The 18,236-nt window shown below is 36.6% G+C and overlaps 1 protein-coding gene across 2 annotated transcripts in view; it reads left to right on the forward strand.

The window, feature by feature from the left end:
* The window catches only part of LOC118272684 (BAI1-associated protein 3), a 60,135-nt gene extending 46,976 nt beyond the window's left edge, over nt 1-13,159 (forward strand). For both annotated transcript variants that reach the window (XM_035589318.2, XM_050708008.1), the window contains exons 16-25: nt 1,044-1,126; nt 2,596-2,659; nt 4,344-4,504; nt 5,042-5,132; nt 6,228-6,390; nt 6,571-6,796; nt 7,101-7,266; nt 8,758-8,917; nt 9,360-9,594; nt 10,733-13,159. In XM_035589318.2, the coding sequence (XP_035445211.2) occupies nt 1,044-1,126; nt 2,596-2,659; nt 4,344-4,504; nt 5,042-5,132; nt 6,228-6,390; nt 6,571-6,796; nt 7,101-7,266; nt 8,758-8,917; nt 9,360-9,594; nt 10,733-10,827 (1,444 nt within the window). In that variant the 3' untranslated portion in view covers nt 10,828-13,159. The remainder of the gene's footprint in view (nt 1-1,043; nt 1,127-2,595; nt 2,660-4,343; nt 4,505-5,041; nt 5,133-6,227; nt 6,391-6,570; nt 6,797-7,100; nt 7,267-8,757; nt 8,918-9,359; nt 9,595-10,732) is intronic.
* Nucleotides 13,160-18,236: the final 5,077 nt, after the last annotated feature.

Raw genomic sequence — 18,236 nt, forward strand, 5'->3', positions numbered from 1 at the left:
TCCAATTGTTATTCGCTAAACAAGATAATTCTAACAGCTTCAAAATAATTCTGTTAAGAATTTTTGTTCGTTTTTATTGTACTTTAAACAAAGTCTGTTGCTTTTTAATTTCAAGAAATTATAAATATGTTAAGAAATTATAAATTTATTTATAGAGACTTAATTATGTATTAAATTATGTATATTTAATACATAATTAAGTCTCATTCTCATCATGATTATGTAGATGTAGGTACAACAGAAACCATAATATTAATTATAACGTAAACCTGAAAGATTTATATTCCAACCCTTATCGACTACGAACGCGGAATGAAAGCACGATGAGCATAATCAATAAGCTGTAGTTATTTTTGGCTGTATAGTCCTGACTCAGAGAGAAACTTTCAATTCGTACAAATCTATTCTCTAGTATAACGATTTTACAAAGAAAATACCAAGTCTCGGAAACAAAAAGATTTTTAAATCCCAGCTCAAAGTATACCTAAGTTCGTTGAAGGCGCTGAGCTTCAAAAGTCTTGTTAATTAACGAGTCTTATCAGAAACTGAACGGATTAACTGAAGGAGTACTTTCAGTGTTCATGTTGCACAACTTGGTAATTAGTGGTAATTAGTAGCACAGCGTAAATGTGGTCTAATGAACGGCTTGTTCAACGGTCGCCTGTGAATAGCTAAGAATGTGGTCTGGCGTTGCATTCCCGGATTAGAGATACATATTCGTTTATTTCTCTCAACATCAATTAACCATAGAGATGTTTTTTTATCGATTAGGACTCATATTTTTTAGTAATAAAGTAATAACAGAGTGGCGTTCTATCGTTGCTTAATTAAAATGTAATGTAATGTAGGTGAAATAAAACACACTTAGAACTTAAAACTTAGTTTAGTAAACGAAAATAATCTCAGATCAATTAGAAACACACCTTGAAAATTAGAATGCAATTGAAGAACATGGAGCAGTAAAACAAAATTGTCAAACAATAACAATACGAAATAGATAAGGTTCCACAGTTTTCGCTGTATTAATGTTATTGTGGCCGCAGGTGGTTCGAGCCGCTGATCGATCGCTGGCTCGCCGTCACCAAAACTATGGCCCTGCAGCGAGTGCGAGCCGCCGTCGAACTTGGTAACTCTCCCGTCATCTCTTATTTATTTGTTACTTATGTCATTAGTTGTGACGTGTTCCCCTTCACACTCATCTCCGGAACAGGATAATAAATCACTATTAATAATGTACTGAATTTTGGAGTTTGTCCATTTATCTAATTGTCGCTTTAATTAAGCCTTTGTGAACCTTAAATCTATTACACGTTCTAATACCGTCTTCAATTTATTAACTGAAATTCTCTCTTGATTTTACTTTGTTAGTGAATCAGTATCTTTTGTACTAATAAAATTATGATCAATTCACAGATAGTTTAACCACCTACGTATGCCTTTTACTTTGTGCCCCTTTTCCTACTGATATGGACGGAATACATGAACACATTGTCCAATTTCACGTAGTGACGTTAATTGTAAGAACATTAATTACAACATTAAAGATTTAATTGTTTGTAAACAAATTAAACTTGCTTGTGAGTTACGACGTGTAGTTAAAAGTGAAATAAATTAGTGTGTAAGGTAATTTGTTAATGTGTAAATTGGGGACGATCACGTGATCATGTTTAAAATTGAAACAATACACAACTGCTTATGAACATATGCTATGTCATAATTGGTTTAAGTCATGAACTTAATTAATATGTTTTATATTTTCAACTGTTGCGTTAAAACATGAGCTGAAACACATAAATTTCATTTCTCAATTCACATTCTAAACTTAGTACTTCATAATTTATATCATGAAGCCTATAATTTGCAAAGAGATCATGGCATATCAGGGTAAAAAGTGATTTCCAAAGGAGGCAGTATAATTGTTGTTAAGGCAAAAGGCGAAAGTTCACACCCCACGTTAGGGCCGACCATTTAGATAAACATCGGATTCTAACTGTGCCGTAACACGAAACGTTTTATTGGACCGAGACAAATAAAGGACTGCTTGTAAATTGTTATTATACGTACAGATGACATATTTAAAACCTTCCCTGTCTCCAAAAATTAACGTCAAGCTTCTTATTACATTTATTGGTGCTAACATAAGATTAAAATATTCTGTTACATTTTATACGAAGTTTTCTTAAAATCAGATTAAAGGATACGAAAGTGTACAATAACATATCCGATTTCTGAGTAAATAAGCATGTGAAAAGTTCAACCAAACCCTAATTGATCCTTAACTTGACATAATAACATCCGATACCCAACTTAATCTTGTTATTACTTTATTGAAAAAGTTACGACTTCATGCTTCATTTGTACTTAGGATCTCGTTTGTGATTTTTTGCTGACAAACATTTGATTAAGTATTTGTTGAAAAGGTAGCATCAAATGTTATTGAATCACATCAAAGCATAAAAAGGAAGATATCATTATGATAATATTCATTTTGATGTTCCGGAGTAGATTTGATAGAAGTTGTAGAATATTATACGGCTTATGAAATAATGTCGTTTCGGGGTATCGTTCACTTTGTAATGGAGGATTTATTTGCAGACCGGCCCGTGGAGGGGGAACACCTCGTGAAACACAGCACCTCGTCGGTGGACACCGCGGCTTGGTGAGTGTGAAGTACCTAGAGTTATTGCAATCTGACTTTGAATGTCCCCACTAGTAGGACGTCGCGCCCTCTCTGTGTAGGTCGTAATCCATGTCGCCCCGAGGGAACATTGGTAAATGCTCCTAGAATTTCGCAGTATTAGTTCGTATTTACTTGTAATGACATTATTATAGCTTCATAATAAATATTATGACACACCCACACTATTTTGGAGACGAACACGCATCTAACTTCTTATAATTCAGGGCTCGGTGTAACAGCTTCATAAAAGTATTAGTATTTAGTTGGTATATATATTGCCTTCGATCCCTGTCACTACGTATGCCTGTATATATCATTTTACCCGTATATCACACACCAGATTTCGCTCTTCAATTTTCAGATCACGCACATTGTTAAGGGTTAGGTATTCAATACGTATTACCTACCTTATTGGCTTTTAACACCAATATTTTTACCAATAACCATCCGACGTCTCATTCCCTTACCTACTAAACGTGACAAGGGTGGTACTAAAAGAAATTTACGGACAAAATTGATTTATTCGGTCGTCATTCTGTCTGCATAATTAAGTCCCGTAATCTGTTTTATCTATAAAATAAAATATTGGGTATAAACTTTAATTAAACGATATTAAAAGTTTTGTAGTCATTCTTGGTAATAATTTATTTAAATTAAACACGAGAATGTCTGAGTACATAAAATATCTACTATTAGTACCGAATTTCTCTGCAAACCTGAAATAATGATTGTAACACGTTAATAAAAAATGTAAAATAAGACAAAGTGAAAATTCTTACAATTTTAGTAACAAAATAAAGAACGCATAATTTTACAAGAAAATATAATTTCAGATCCATTAGTAGTACGATGAAAATATATTATTAAACAACGTTTCTTATCGTAAACACTACATACTAAACATATTATCATAATAAATAATGCTTCCTTGCGCAAAGATATTAGTAGAACTAAGAGAAAAATACCAGGAAATTGTTTAAAAGCCTTGCTACTAAGCTTATTTCTCCATACTTTAGTGCTTTCAACAGGTAATTCTAGATTTCTAAGGAAATGTGGAACATTTTCTCTACATAATAACATAATAGACTTTAGTAAACAGAGTTGAATTTACTATTTACTTTGATGTATACGCGTAGGTAGTGTACCTGTGTGTTTTATATTTAAAGTCGAGCTTTACCGGCACATATTTAACTTTGTCACTGTTATCTGGCTAAAAATGAACAGGGCTGTCCGTGCCCTTGTTTAAATAAGCTTTTTGTGCACGACGTGAACCGTGTTACGGACTTTTGTAGCTTTTCGCTTTTATATTTTTTTTTATTTTTAAGTCGGTAAATAAAACCTTATACCATTTGTCATACACAAAACGTTTCGTAATGAGAGATTTTCACAAGTTAGTACAAGTACAATACAAGGAGTTTTATGATAAAATACTTACCTACTAAATACTTAAGGTTTAACTACTATTTGTCACTACTCGAAATATAAAACAAGAAGGTTATCTTACTTATTTTCATATATTAGGCAAATTGCAAGCAAAATTTTCTCTACCCAGCGTGAGTTTTTCACGATTATATCTCTACTAGATATAGAGATACTTCATACAGGCAGTTCAGGTGCTTCTGATTGAAAGAATAATCCTAGAGCTTCTTATTCTGTGCCGTAGCCTGTACCACATGCGGCTGGTGTGGCGCTCGGTGGGTGGCGCCGAGGAGTGCACGTCGGGCGGGAGTGTGCGCCTGCTGGAAGCCGCCTGCGCTACGGCGCTGCACTACGCCGACCTCGTGCATGGCGCACTCGCTGACCAGGGCTATTATGAGAACCATGGTAACACTTCAACTTACCTTTGTAGGCCCCCAATTGAATTTATGCTACCGAGATGTCTTTTACTAAAATTACATTCAGTCATATTTTAATGATGAGTCACCTTATGAGAAGACGTCTGTAAAGAAATTATGGAAAATAAAGACTTTTGCAAACTAATATTACTTCACAAAGGCAGTGGATTGAGTAATAATAAATGTAACAGGTATATTTTAATACCAACGCGAACGGGACAACGCGTGCTAAATGAGTTTCAACGAATGCCCCACTTACTTCCAATCGTTGGTGGAACAAAATACGCCTGAACAAACATGTCACTCGATAAATTGTCACAAACACACAATATGAACGTAATTGACATAGGTATTACAAATATTTGTGCTATTGTGTACCGACATATTACAATTTCACAATTTATTGTTCAGTTCAGTCGTATTTATAGTTTCCAAAATTATGTTAAGAACTTTCTTTATATTTATATTGAGTGTGTTGTTTACCCAGTTATAGCCCAACCAGTGTTAAAATAACATATTGTCACAGGTCAAAATAAAACGACGGAAGAGATATGCACGATTGTGAACAACTTGGAATATGTGCGGCGCTCTCTAGCCGAGTACGACGACGAACACATGTAAGTGCGAGCTAATCTCTGGACCGTGAATATTGCGCGTTCCACACTCGTGAAGCACAAACTTCATAAATTCCACACAAACAAATTCACATCCTAGGTGCAGCGTTTTAAAGCTTATATCGGCATACATTCGCCCTGGGATAAGTTACAGAAATTGTCATACAGCGATTGATAGAATATTACACGCTCTGCTGCACAGCGTCTTCATCCAACCTGAAGATATTAACAGCGTCGTCATCTTGTCGAGGATGTTGTTTATTCAACCTTAGCGCGTTACACTAACGTGCATTTTATTGCGAGCAACAAACGAGCGCCTTAACAGATGAAGACTATCGTTTGGCGATGGCTCGTAAACTTGATACAAATTGTTTGTTAATGTTGTTATTGTAACTTAATGGCTTTAGGTAAACTCCTAAACATTTGTTTGTACGCAAAACCTTCAGTTCGCGCACCACACAGCCATTCCGAAGTTTTAGTGGTCCTTAAGAACAAATCGCCCTGGGATATAGCCATCTCGTGTTAATGGCCAAACTTGTCCGAATGAACTGCTGTACAATCTTTTTACATTTTACGAGCTGGTACATCAGCAAGCGTACCTCTCAACTTGTAACGTAAATACTTATCTCGCAGTCGGTAATAAATCTTAATTAAAACTAAAACAACTTGAGAACTACTTATCTCTGTTCGAGTTCAAACTCAATCAAAACTTGGTACATTACGATCATCAGTTGATACCTGACAATTTATCCCGTGAATTGTGGTTTTGCATTAATACTCGATGTTTGCATTTCAATTAGTGTGCCGACATTCCAATTACAATTTCCAGATGCATGTCATAATGTCCGATACGTGCTAAATGAACATTTCGCTCGGATTATTAAACACGGAACACTGAATTTTATTGACGTTTCATCATCTGTTCTGATAGCATATAAATAAAATATATTATACTGAAATTATATTCATATCATTTTAAACTTGTAATACCTGTAATAGGATCATGTCACGTACAGTAAACAGAAATAAACTGTGCACCACAGAATCTAATAAATGAATTATTTGAAACGAAATATTTACCATATTATAACGTTGTAGTGCAAATGACGAGAATGCTCGTCAGTTGGTGCGCGGTGCCATAGGCACGCTGGACGCGCGAGCGGCACGCGCGGCCGCGCCTCTGTCTGCCCGCGCGCGCCCACATCTCAGGAAGGCTGTGTTCCACCTCGCGTGGTCACCTGATACTCTGCCTACTACGCAGGTAATTTATATATACATCAGTCTTGCACGTTTACACAAAAAGTTATACTTGATCTGAGTTTTGATAACATAACTTTTATTCACTAGATAATATTATTAGTGACTAGTGATATTCTGCATTACTAAATTTCGATTCCAACAAAATAATGATAGGTACCTTATCATATTGATTTTGTATTAGGCAATTACTCCACTCCTGGAGTTTCTGGATCAGCACCTGTCCTCGCTGAATACGTGGCTGCTGCCGCGCGCGTTCATTCGCGCCTTAGGAGGATGTTGGAGTGGCGTGCTCAAGGAAGTATCTTCCCAAGCCGATGCAGGCGGGGCCGAGCGACCACGCGTCTACCATCACAGACTGCGGGAGGCACTGGATCTCTTAGCCGACTTCTTCCACGCTGAAGGAAAAGGTTTGCAACAAACAAGTTTCAACCATTAATCATTAAACAAAATTCTGAAAATATGTGGATAAAATGTATTTTTTGTACTTGAAACAAACTTTGAAACATTAACTTTTGGTTATAAATTATTTTTAACTATGACATAACAGGGGCTAAGGGAGTAACTTTTAAAATAGAATATTTTGTACAATAGATAGGTTGTATATATTATCACTAAAATGTTGACGAAGTTAGCGCGGTGAGTTAGGAGCTCTCTGGCCGAGGTCGTAAGAGGCTTAGTTAGTAAACAATGGTTAATCGATATCTATTTTAGGTCTCCCGATGTCGGAGGTGCACAATACGGAATGGTTCCGCGTGGAACAAAGGATGGAGTACCACCAGGCGCCCACCGAGAAACTATTGGAGCTGTGGCTCGCTGATAGACTGGCCGAACAATCGCGCACACCGCTGCCCTCGCGCTACGGCTCCATACTTGTGCGGTGAGCGCGCTTGACTTTATTAAATGAAAAACATTTTATTTATGAACACTCGTTAACACTGTTCCAGATACTTGGCACAACTTTGTTCGGCAATTTTTATTATTATGATGTTCCATACATTTTCCTTCCTTTACCTATTCACTCTTTTCCTATAAAAGTTGGTCTCCTTTTTTATATATAACTACGCTCCATTGCTTTTTGTCGTGTTAGTAATTTGGACAGAGTACATTACATCAAATACACACAAGTTCGACGATCTACTGAGCCGTGGTACTCGTAACCTACTGTTTTTCAAGCTTTTCTTTATTACTTTAGGGTTTGTTCCAAAACAAGTTTTTCTGTTTGTGCTAAGGCTTTCTCTAAGACAAACATTGTTATTATCATGTTTACAGATATTGTTAAAGTTATTGCTTCGTGTAATGAAGTTCTTGTGTTTAATGTTCTGTGCTCCGAATAAGAAAAGAGACGTTTAAAATATCATAAATTGGTCCGACATCCTCTCAACTCCCTGTAAACAATGTTTTATGCGAAACGGACAAAAGCATTGAACGGAAGTTTTTCCATTTGTGTTTGAAGAACAAAGAACACATTCATAGAATTAGTATCTAAAAGTAAAAAGTATCTCCGTACCTAGCTACGAAAATAGCGTTTTGCATTCCGCAGTCCAACATTATTATTTCGGAAAACTACGTTTGTGTTACATTTGTTTTAATATTCTGAGTTGAAATGGATAATTTTAGGTTAATAGTTGTCAGTGTAAGTTGTGTGTTTCACGGATTTCATAAAATTTATATTCGCACGTAAAAGTATCAAAATAAATCGTCTCCTGTTTGTAAAATTAAACTTTAGAGCAAATTATTCAAAACACATTTATAAAACGTAATTACTTTGTAGTATCATAAGCCTTCATAATTACGGCGACAAATTGCGTGTACGAGTACCATTTGAGAGTAAAGACGAGCATAGAACGACATTTTATTTTAAGTTAAAGTTATACCAAAAAATATCTTAAATATTTCGTTTTACTTCTTCACAAATTAACTGCTTCAGAACATATCACAGGATTTATTAAAACTTAAAATTAAACAACGTTTTATTCGCAGTTACCTATCGAGTTTTCTTTTCGTTTCATATTATCATTATCTTAGTAATTCGATATTACAAGACATGTTTATTTGAATTTTCAGTTAATATCTGGGTATTTAATTGCTGTCCCTAGTTACAACCAATTATATGTAAACAGCTGAATGTTACCAAACGACGGTTTCATTAACAAAGTGTGCAAAACTAACACTTTAGGAATAAACCAAAAGGTCTTTTGTTAATTATAGCAGATCTTAAACCGATCATCTCCGAGAAGCTATCCCTGTAATTATTGTATTCTCTCTTAAATCTCCCAACTAATTTAAATAAGAATAGCTATCAAATTCTGTGCTAAATATTTAAAGTGTTGGTATATTTTAGCGTCTAATAAAAAGTGTTTATACGTAGTGTATACTTCAATCACGATTCGCTGTGCGTGGAGGTGTTGTCGGCGCGCGACGTGATTCCGCTCGACCCGAACGGCTTAAGCGATCCATTCGTTGTGGTCGAGTTGGTGCCCAAACGACTCTTCCCGAAAGCTCACGAACAAGTCACCAACGTGCAAAAGGTAATATCTTTATAATACGTTTCTAAGTAGAAAATAGACCAAAGGTAGAGACGGCATTACGACAGAAATTCAATTCAAAGATCACGTTATTCTTGGAACGTTTCCTTAGAATTTCTCTTGAGAAGAAAATGCAATTATATTCGTATATCGTCGAGTCTTATTATATTCTCAGAGCTGCATACAATGGTAGCAAACTTTGCAAAGATTTGTTCGGTACTTTGGTAGTTTATACTTAAAATATATATGTACAAGTATTATAACGATGTCTAGGCGTCTTATTTTACTTTTTTGAGTTCGTGTGTGATACAGAGTCAGATTCTTGGCTCTTTGAAATCAAAGTCAGTTCAAAGTCAGGTCAGTTCAAACGAATTGTCCATCAGTCTGTGTGTCAAAAAATAAGTCCTACATATTCGACATTCTACTAACACAACTGTATGTTCAGAAAACGTTGAACCCGGTGTGGGACGAGTGCTTCGAGTTCGCGGTATCACTGGACGCGTGCCGCTGCCCAGGCGCGGCGCTGGCACTGTCAGTGTGGGACCGGGATGTGCTGACAGCCGATGACTTCGCTGGCGAGGCCTTCGTGTCACTTGCTCGTATACCTGGGGTCAACAACCACGCTGCACCGGACCCGCTGCGGCCGCTCGAACTGCCGCTCATGCAGCTGCACGACCGCAGTCAGTACCTACTTAGTTGTATTATCTATAATATAAAATAAGTCGGGTTTTCCTTCCTGACGCTATAGCTATAACGCACGAACCGATTTTTACGGTTTTTCATTCGTTGAAAAAGTCTCGGGCTCCGTGAGGTTTGTAGCAAAGAAAATTCAAGACGGGAAAATCATTGGAGTTCGCCAGGTTTGCTAGTAATATTATAAAACATAATTTTGTACCATTTAACAGTAATGAAATGCATATTACAAAAAGAAACACCTATTTTTACCAGTTATGTTAAAAGTACCACTCGGTCTATGTTAAGTACCTATTTGAATGCCATCAGAACAAAGATATTCTTCTTCTATGATCCACGAACTGCTTTAGATAGTTACAAGTCGACAGACATGAAAATTATTCGCAACTTATATTTAATCCAACGCTTTTAAACACGTTTTCGGCACACGGCGACCAATATAAAGTAGATTTTACATAATTAGTCGTGTCGATACTACGAATGAAGATCTGCAGAGACAAAGTCTTCAAGATATTCTGAATATTTAAAAAACGCATCTTGAAGGAAGCCCTATTGAAATTTAATTAGCAAGTAATAAATGTTTCCTTAGAACACAAGAACCAACGTATTCATACTCTATAACGTAATTAATAAATTCAATAAAGATTTTCCTAAGTATTTCCATGGTCGTTTAGAATCGGTCTTTGATGTTTACTTATAACATTAGACAAGAACGTCTTCACAATATATTGAGTTCAATTACTTTATTATAATTTATGAGCAATAACAGCCCGGGTTATTTTGATGACAGTTACAGTAAGGAAAAGCCTTTTAGTCGGTCATTCTATATATGACAAAGTAGTAAGTATCTAGGTCGGTGTTTAATTTTTGTAATATTTACACTGTGCCTCGTGAAGCTCGTAAACCCGATGCCCTCCACCTCGAACGTGTCGAACAGATTGTCTCGTAGATTAGAGAGCGAGAGAACAGATGCTGCACTTGTTTGCCTAAGAAGTTGTCTACAATAAGGCACACAACAAATACAAGATAAATAAGTTACTTGAATGAAGATTTACTGCTATCCTCGTGTAGAAAGAAGTAAAATACTAATATTTCACGAAAAGTTTACGTAACTGTTGTTTTCAGATCATCCCATCTTACAAATACTGGAGTCACGCACCACTGATAAACTGGCCATTGACTTCGTGAAGAAACAAAAGCTAAGATTCGCTGAACAGTAAGTTCTCTGTCAACTTTCAAGTATCTGTTTCTAAGTATACTTATTTCTTTATTTATATTTACGCACAACGTCCATTAAAATGTTGACAATATTTACAAAATTTACAAAAAAATGAATTCGATATTTTTAAATGAAATTTTTGTTAATTGCAAACCTATTTATTATGATTAAGATGTATAAAAGTCATCAGTATTAACGTATGAAATACTACAAAGACTGTAATTCTTTGACTCATGAGAGAACATGTATATGTATAAAGTATTGTCTATGTGTAATTTCAATGCATTTTATATGTGTATAGAGTTAGTACGCACCCTCGGAGCTTATGTCCCTAGTTGTTAATCTCTATTAGAAGTTCCCGACCAAGTACTTTAAGGCTCGTTGTTAACCATTTCATACTTCGCGCTACTCCACCTGCCTACATCTCTTACATGGACTTCACTGTTCGGCACTTTCAATCCAATACTATATTACGGTGTTAGTTGTTTATTAATACAGTAGCATGTCAAACGTTAATGCTAATATATGAAAATAGTCGTAATTCAATTTACTCATAATAACATGTCTCTCGATAGTATTTCACCGTCAGAATATATAAATGTTTAGCGTGTAATTAACATTATCAAATCCGTGTTGGTCCGTGTTTCCGAGGAGTACTTGTTTATATTAATCCCTCGATGTCGATGTTTCAATGTGTTGCAGCGTTATCTCTGCTTGATGTGGATCCACAACGATCCATTGATACACACCTGTACATTAGATTACGACGAAACAGTGGAATGCAGTACAGTCACTTATTAATTATTATTTACGTTTTGATTACATTCCATATTTCACTTTACATGAATTATCAGCAACATTATACCTATTCTACAAAATTTGATACTTACAACTTTATGCATTTTAAACGAGCTTTTTATTACCGTCGCATCTATTACTTAAAGAATATATAATTTAAATATATTATATAATGTATGGAATGCATTGTCTTCGACGACTGATTTTTCATCGTTAGAGTTAATTATATTTTATAACTATACGTGACGTATGTACACTGTGTATACAAGTATATTATTGTAATAGATGATGTATTGATGTTTTAAATTAGCAAATGAATATTATATACCTACTTTATACATGTAACAATTAGTATAAAGGAATGTTAAAGTTTATGAGACAGATTTGTATTTAAAGAGGAGAATGATTCGTGTGTAGGAGAGGAGAAGGATGCGGCAGATTTATTATATTTATGAATGTACTTATGAGAAGGGATCCAAGTATAATGTACCAGGCAGTCTACAAGCGCGCGCTAGCGCACTCTCTAGATCGGAGGAAGCGAACGGAAACATGCAAATCTCGGGGACCAGCAGGCCCCGACCTAGATATAATTCAATTCTTAATTTTAAATAAATAAATGTGTGACCGTAAATTACTAATATAAGAAACCATACGTACTTATATGATGATGTTGTAAACTTTCCGCGCTCCTGTGTACTTACGAACATACTCTAGTAGAAATTGTGATTGATGGATACCCACTCTGCTCTTAATAAAAACCTCGAAAAGTCATATCCAGTGCTACCCTATCCATATCGCTGAGCTTGTAACGTCTACATAAGATGTATTTTAACTTTATATCTGTGCAGCGCGGGGACGCGTCGATGTTAATCTAAGTAATCGATGCGGTACCGCGATGTTCCGCTGTTTTTGATACGTTTGGAAACCTTCATATACAATTTATAAATAATACAAAATGACTATGTATGATCCTTTGGCTAAACAAGACCATTCCAAGAGTCAATTATTTAAAATAGGCTACTCAAAGACAACATATTTTACATTCGAAATCTATATATATTTTGGAACTTATTGCTCATGAAAAAGTCATGTGCCAGCGAAGATCGGCTTTTTTTATATGAAATCATTATTATACAAAAACTTTTTATAAAATTCTACTTTCCACTGTCGAAAGTGGAGGATGATATTTGAGATTCAGATGATAATCATGCAAGATGCATGTTTTGAAATAAACCAATCCGTTACTTACTGGAGGTAACGTGTCTAACAAACTGTTCTGCTTTACTCACTTATCCTTCTATCTGTATAATTTATTGTGTGTCATCGACGTTTTGCAAATCCTATAGAAATATAAGAATATATTAGTGTTGATATCAATGTACCCACTCCACATATCTAAGTGTGTAACTTATATTATCCGCTGATACAAAACCCACCGCATTCTGGGACTGATCCATTCAAAAACATGAAATGATGCTGTACGTACTATTAACACTTGTGTTCCTTGCTTTAATAAACTCTAAAAATAAACGAAACCTTTGTTTTAATTAACATATTAAATGATGAAAAGAAGGATTACCTACTAAGAGGTAAAGTATTAACAGGTATCTACGAAATTAAGTACTTAACTGTTTTACCTCATACTATTTTCCCTGTATATTTTTAGATCTACTTATATAATTAGTTTTAGTTTTTGATAAATCACTATACATCACCTATAGAGACTATATATCAATCCTTAGGAGACGCAGAGACATGATTACCTAAGGTGGTACGGTAGGTAAGTATACCGAAACTTTATTATATTGTTAACAACATTAATTTACGCATGAATTTTCACCTGAATCGGCTATGGGAGCGCGCATATCAACCTTCGAACTAAGTTGTTCACTAGGTTTACAAACTATACCTTCAGTTTGACTTCAGAAATTAGTGAACTATCTGAGTAGAACTATCTAACACATGTCTCAAAAGACTTACCTAACTACATGACAAGCCACAGTAAGGTTGTATAGGCAATATGAAACTAATGAACACCTTATGGTTCAGGTCTAAAACATAATAAATGAACACAATGTGTTGTTAATTGACTCCAGAACCTCCGACCTAATGGGATTACGTTTACGAGGTTTTAATGATGCTTAGTTATGACAGTTCAATCAATAACCTCACTTAATGAAGCAGTCCGAACTAGTTCCATCGTTAGCAAAGTTTATGAAACCTATCACGGTATGGCACGACCGTGAAGCGATCCGTCGACTGCTCGCGATAAATTGAAGAATCCTTTCAAGTAGCCACTTCAAGTTGTAGTTTGTATGAGAAAAGCAATGCACCAAGACGTACAACTTATTTCCTTCCTATTGTTTTCTATTTCTGTATTTTCAATTTTCTTTTTGATTACATTTTCTTTGTTTACGTGTGCATATTGCTTTTCCTCTGTTGTTGTATGTATAGGTTAAATATGATAAAGCCCATTATGGTATATGGGTACTTAGGCAAGTTAGATACTAAGTACAGAATATTTTTGCATTCATTTATTGATATGGTTGAATTTGATATTGTTTTTTAATCGATATAAACATGTAAATAGCCTACGCAGTACGCAGTGTATTGGCATAGAAGCTTGATTGACTGTCAGTGGATTGAATAGATGAATGCAACTCGATAACTGGAGATAACTTTTGTTCAGCGGTAGCGAGAGATCACGTTTCAGTTTCTGGCTTTTATTAATCCATCGAGAATTTACTTGACGATTGGATTCTGCAGATGTGGTAGACTAACTTTTACTCATCTACTATTATTCCTAAAAGTGAATAAAGACTCGCCCGAGGCTATTGCTACTGAGAGTAACTTTCCTGATGTCGTACTACTTCTAAGATATATCCACTGATAATTGGTAATACGTACATATATTATATTTTATTTGAAGCTTGAACCCATGTGCTTAAAACCCGGTCCATTCAAGCGGTCTGCCGATATTGAATTAATATATTTTTTATAATTTATTAGCTCCCTGGCTTAAAGAAAATCTTTAAGGCCAAGGGATATGGCCTTCAAGCTCCACATTATTTCAGACACGCAACTGTATAACTCAACTTGTCCAAAATTGAGTACCTAACCTAAAACTTTGTGGCTTTATAGGTATGTATCTAGATGTAGGTACCTAGAAAGAACACTATCTATTTTATACCGTCCGTTTAGTAGGTTCTATAATACTAGGGAGTCAACCAGGCTTCCCTCGGGTTCTATTCAAACTTTTCTTTAGTAAAACTTTATCCTAACAAAAATCAACGAAACAAAAATTTCAAGTTGATGCAGTCGAGTCGTTCGGAAGGTTACTCGAAGATACCTACATTTTATTTATACCGACTACACAAAATACTGCCATCCGGCCCATCCGGTATCACGAAGGTGAAGTAACAAGATAACAAATTACATTATTAGTTAGGTCGTGGTTCTGTGATCGCTATAAAGTGGCTTGTTTGCGGTCATGGGCGAACTGCAGCGGTTTATTGTGTTAACTCATGTCTCCAACTAACTAAATAATTAGATCTTGGCTGTCAGGATATGCCGTACACACTATACTTCATTATGTATGCATAACTAATGAAATTAGAGTCCATGTTCGAGGTTTATGATTCAGTTATATCAGTGAGTGGGGAAGGACGTCACGGAAAATAACTTGATGGTACAACCGCCGCGCTGATGAGAATACAAACCGCGCAAGTTTTTGGGGTTGGGTAAATGAGTTTTCTATTTTTCTCTTTTGGAAACCATTATTATTCTTATGGAATGGCATATGGATTGTTACATTGTTGAACCATATTTTTTGTGTAGTAGATTTTCATTAATGAAGCTGTGGACGAAAGCAGTATCAAAAGTGCTTTTCTATTTGTATGATGACTAACGTAATATGTTACCTACACATATTTGTGAAACACTCAATCAATTCTTTATTCTATCGTAATAGTGATATTCATCTCTATCCCTTGGGTGATAAGATTAATTTTCTATCAAAACAATCAAGTATTGACGTATTACACTCTAAAAAATAATGTGATTATGAATCGTAGATTTTAATTTTAGAGTCACTTATCGTTATACAATGGTGGCCTTCCGAAGATTTGAATCCTCCTCCTGTAAGTACCTTTATAGCTTTCTTTAAAAAGAATAGACTTTAGGTTCGTTTCTCAATACATGGAACTCATAAGTGGTGAAATGTATTACTACATACATATTACCACATATAATCTTAGTTTACACTGAATTGATGTGGTTACAAGTTGTAAACAAGTCTATGTTATTGTCTTGTAAACAGGCGTAATGATGATACATGTGATGTAACGCGTTTTGTTATATGAATTGGTTTACACTTCCACATCATAATGTAGATATTCCCAGAATTTAACACATTGTTGTTAATCGAGACGTATCTATTAATTAATAAATGTCTTTAAATAGAATACCTTCCGAGAATTGTTCCGCAGTTAATAAAGTTACGTAATGTACGTTTTGGAAACTACTAGTACAGAGAAAGGTTTTAGTATTTATTTTAAATAAACTCACAGGTCCTGCCGACGTTGTTACAAGCACACAATAATGGGTTTCGTTCAATCATTGAATGAGTTAACTCGGCTGTCAACAAAAACAGTTACCAATTACCTACCTATATAACAATACCTATAGTGTTACTTTATAGTCAACACATGTTGATATGCTATATCAACCCGCATTGAGCAAGCGTGGTGATTAATCATCATCATCATCAGCCTATAGCAGTCCACTGCTGGACATAGGCCTCCCCAATTGTTCGCCACTTTGCTCTATCACTAGCGACTCGCATCCAGCTCCTGCCAGCCATCCTGCGCAGATCGTCACTCCACCTCGCCTGGGGGCGTCCTACACTACGTTTACCGAGACGCGGTCTCCACTCCAGGACTCGCTTACCCCAACGGTTGTCGGTCCTGCGGCTAATATGGCCGGCCCACTGCCACTTCAGCTTGCTGATCCGCTGGGCTATGTCGATCACCTTGGTTCTCTGCCGAATCACTTCGTTTCGAATGCGATTTCGGAGAGAGACACCGAGCATAGCCCTTTCCATAGCCCGCTGAGCGACTTTGAGTTTGTGGACCAGTCTAGCCGTAAGTGTCCACGTTTCGGCACCGTATGTCATTACGGGTAGGACGCACTGGTTAAAGACTTTCGTCTTTAGGCACTGTGGGATTGACGATGAGAAGACTCGACGGAGTTTTCCGAAAGCTGCCCAACCCAACTGAATTCTCCTATTCACCTCATCCTCAAAGTTGTTTCTACCTAACTGCAACGTTTGCCCGAGGTAGACATATTTCTGAACAACTTCGAGGACGGCTCCGTGAGTCGCAATCGGTTCCGGTAGAACATGTTCATTGAACATGACCTTGGTTTTGTCCAAGTTCATCCGTAGGCCGATGCGTGCAGAGGAGTCAGCCAGGTCGTTCAGCATCCCTTGTAGGTCCTGCAGCGTTTCTGCCATTATGACGATATCATCTGCGAATCGCAAGTGAGAGATGTGTTCGCCATTGATATTGATGCCACGTCCTTTCCAGTGCAGCGTCTTGAACATATCCTCCATTGCATTAGTGAACAGTTTCGGGGATATGACGTCTCCTTGTCTCACTCCTCGATGCAATGGTATGAGACGTGTTTGCTGATTCTGTACTTGGACGGACATAGTGGCGGCTTCGTAAAGACATCTCATCACTTGGATGTATCGCCAATCAACCTGGCATCGCTGCAAGGACTCCAGGACAGACCAGATTTCTATCGAGTCAAAGGCCTTCTCATAGTCCACAAATGCTAGGCACAGGGGCTGATTATACTCTTCGGTTTTCTGTATAATCTGCCGCACTGTGTGGATGTGGTCTATGGTGCCGTATCCGCTCCGAAATCCAGCCTGTTCCGGTGGTTGGAATTCGTCGAGTCTTCGCGCAAGACGGTTCGTGATCACTCTTGAGAACAGCTTATAGACGTGGCTTAGAAGCGAAATGGGTCGATAGTTCTTCAGAAGGCTTTTGTCCCCTTTCTTGAAGAACAAGACGACCACACTTCTGCTCCACGCCTCTGGAGTTCTCCCTTCAAATAGGACAGCGTTAAAAAGCTTTTGGAGCTCCCTCAGGTGATTAATGCTCAAACCTTATCTGTGTGAGAAGAGGCCTTTGGTCAGCATTGGCCACTTATAGGCTGTTCATGTGATATGCTAAGATCTGAAAAGGGCATTAACCTTAAAAATCTTTACTTTACCCAATGAAATTCACTTTCTTTAACCCTTTGTAAGACAACAATACAAAATAAATTGTGTCTCGTGTGGATCCACGTTTCGGCATTTGACGAGTTAATCTGGGGGCACGGCAGTGCCCCCGCCAAGTCGAGCAAAAAAAAAGCGGCACGGCCGTACCATCCTTTTCTCGAAGCAATTCGGGCCTTTTTCGACCCCCTATAATTCGATTGTGGATAAAGCAAGAAACCTGAATCTTCAGTAACTAATCCGGCATTGTATAAACACGGAATATTTAAAATTTCAGTCAATTTGAACCAGTAGTTTAAGAATGACAACTTGTTAAAGTTTCTAAATTT

Source organism: Spodoptera frugiperda, chromosome 4, assembly GCF_023101765.2.
Source record: "Spodoptera frugiperda isolate SF20-4 chromosome 4, AGI-APGP_CSIRO_Sfru_2.0, whole genome shotgun sequence".
Classification (NCBI taxonomy): Eukaryota; Metazoa; Arthropoda; class Insecta; order Lepidoptera; family Noctuidae; genus Spodoptera; species Spodoptera frugiperda.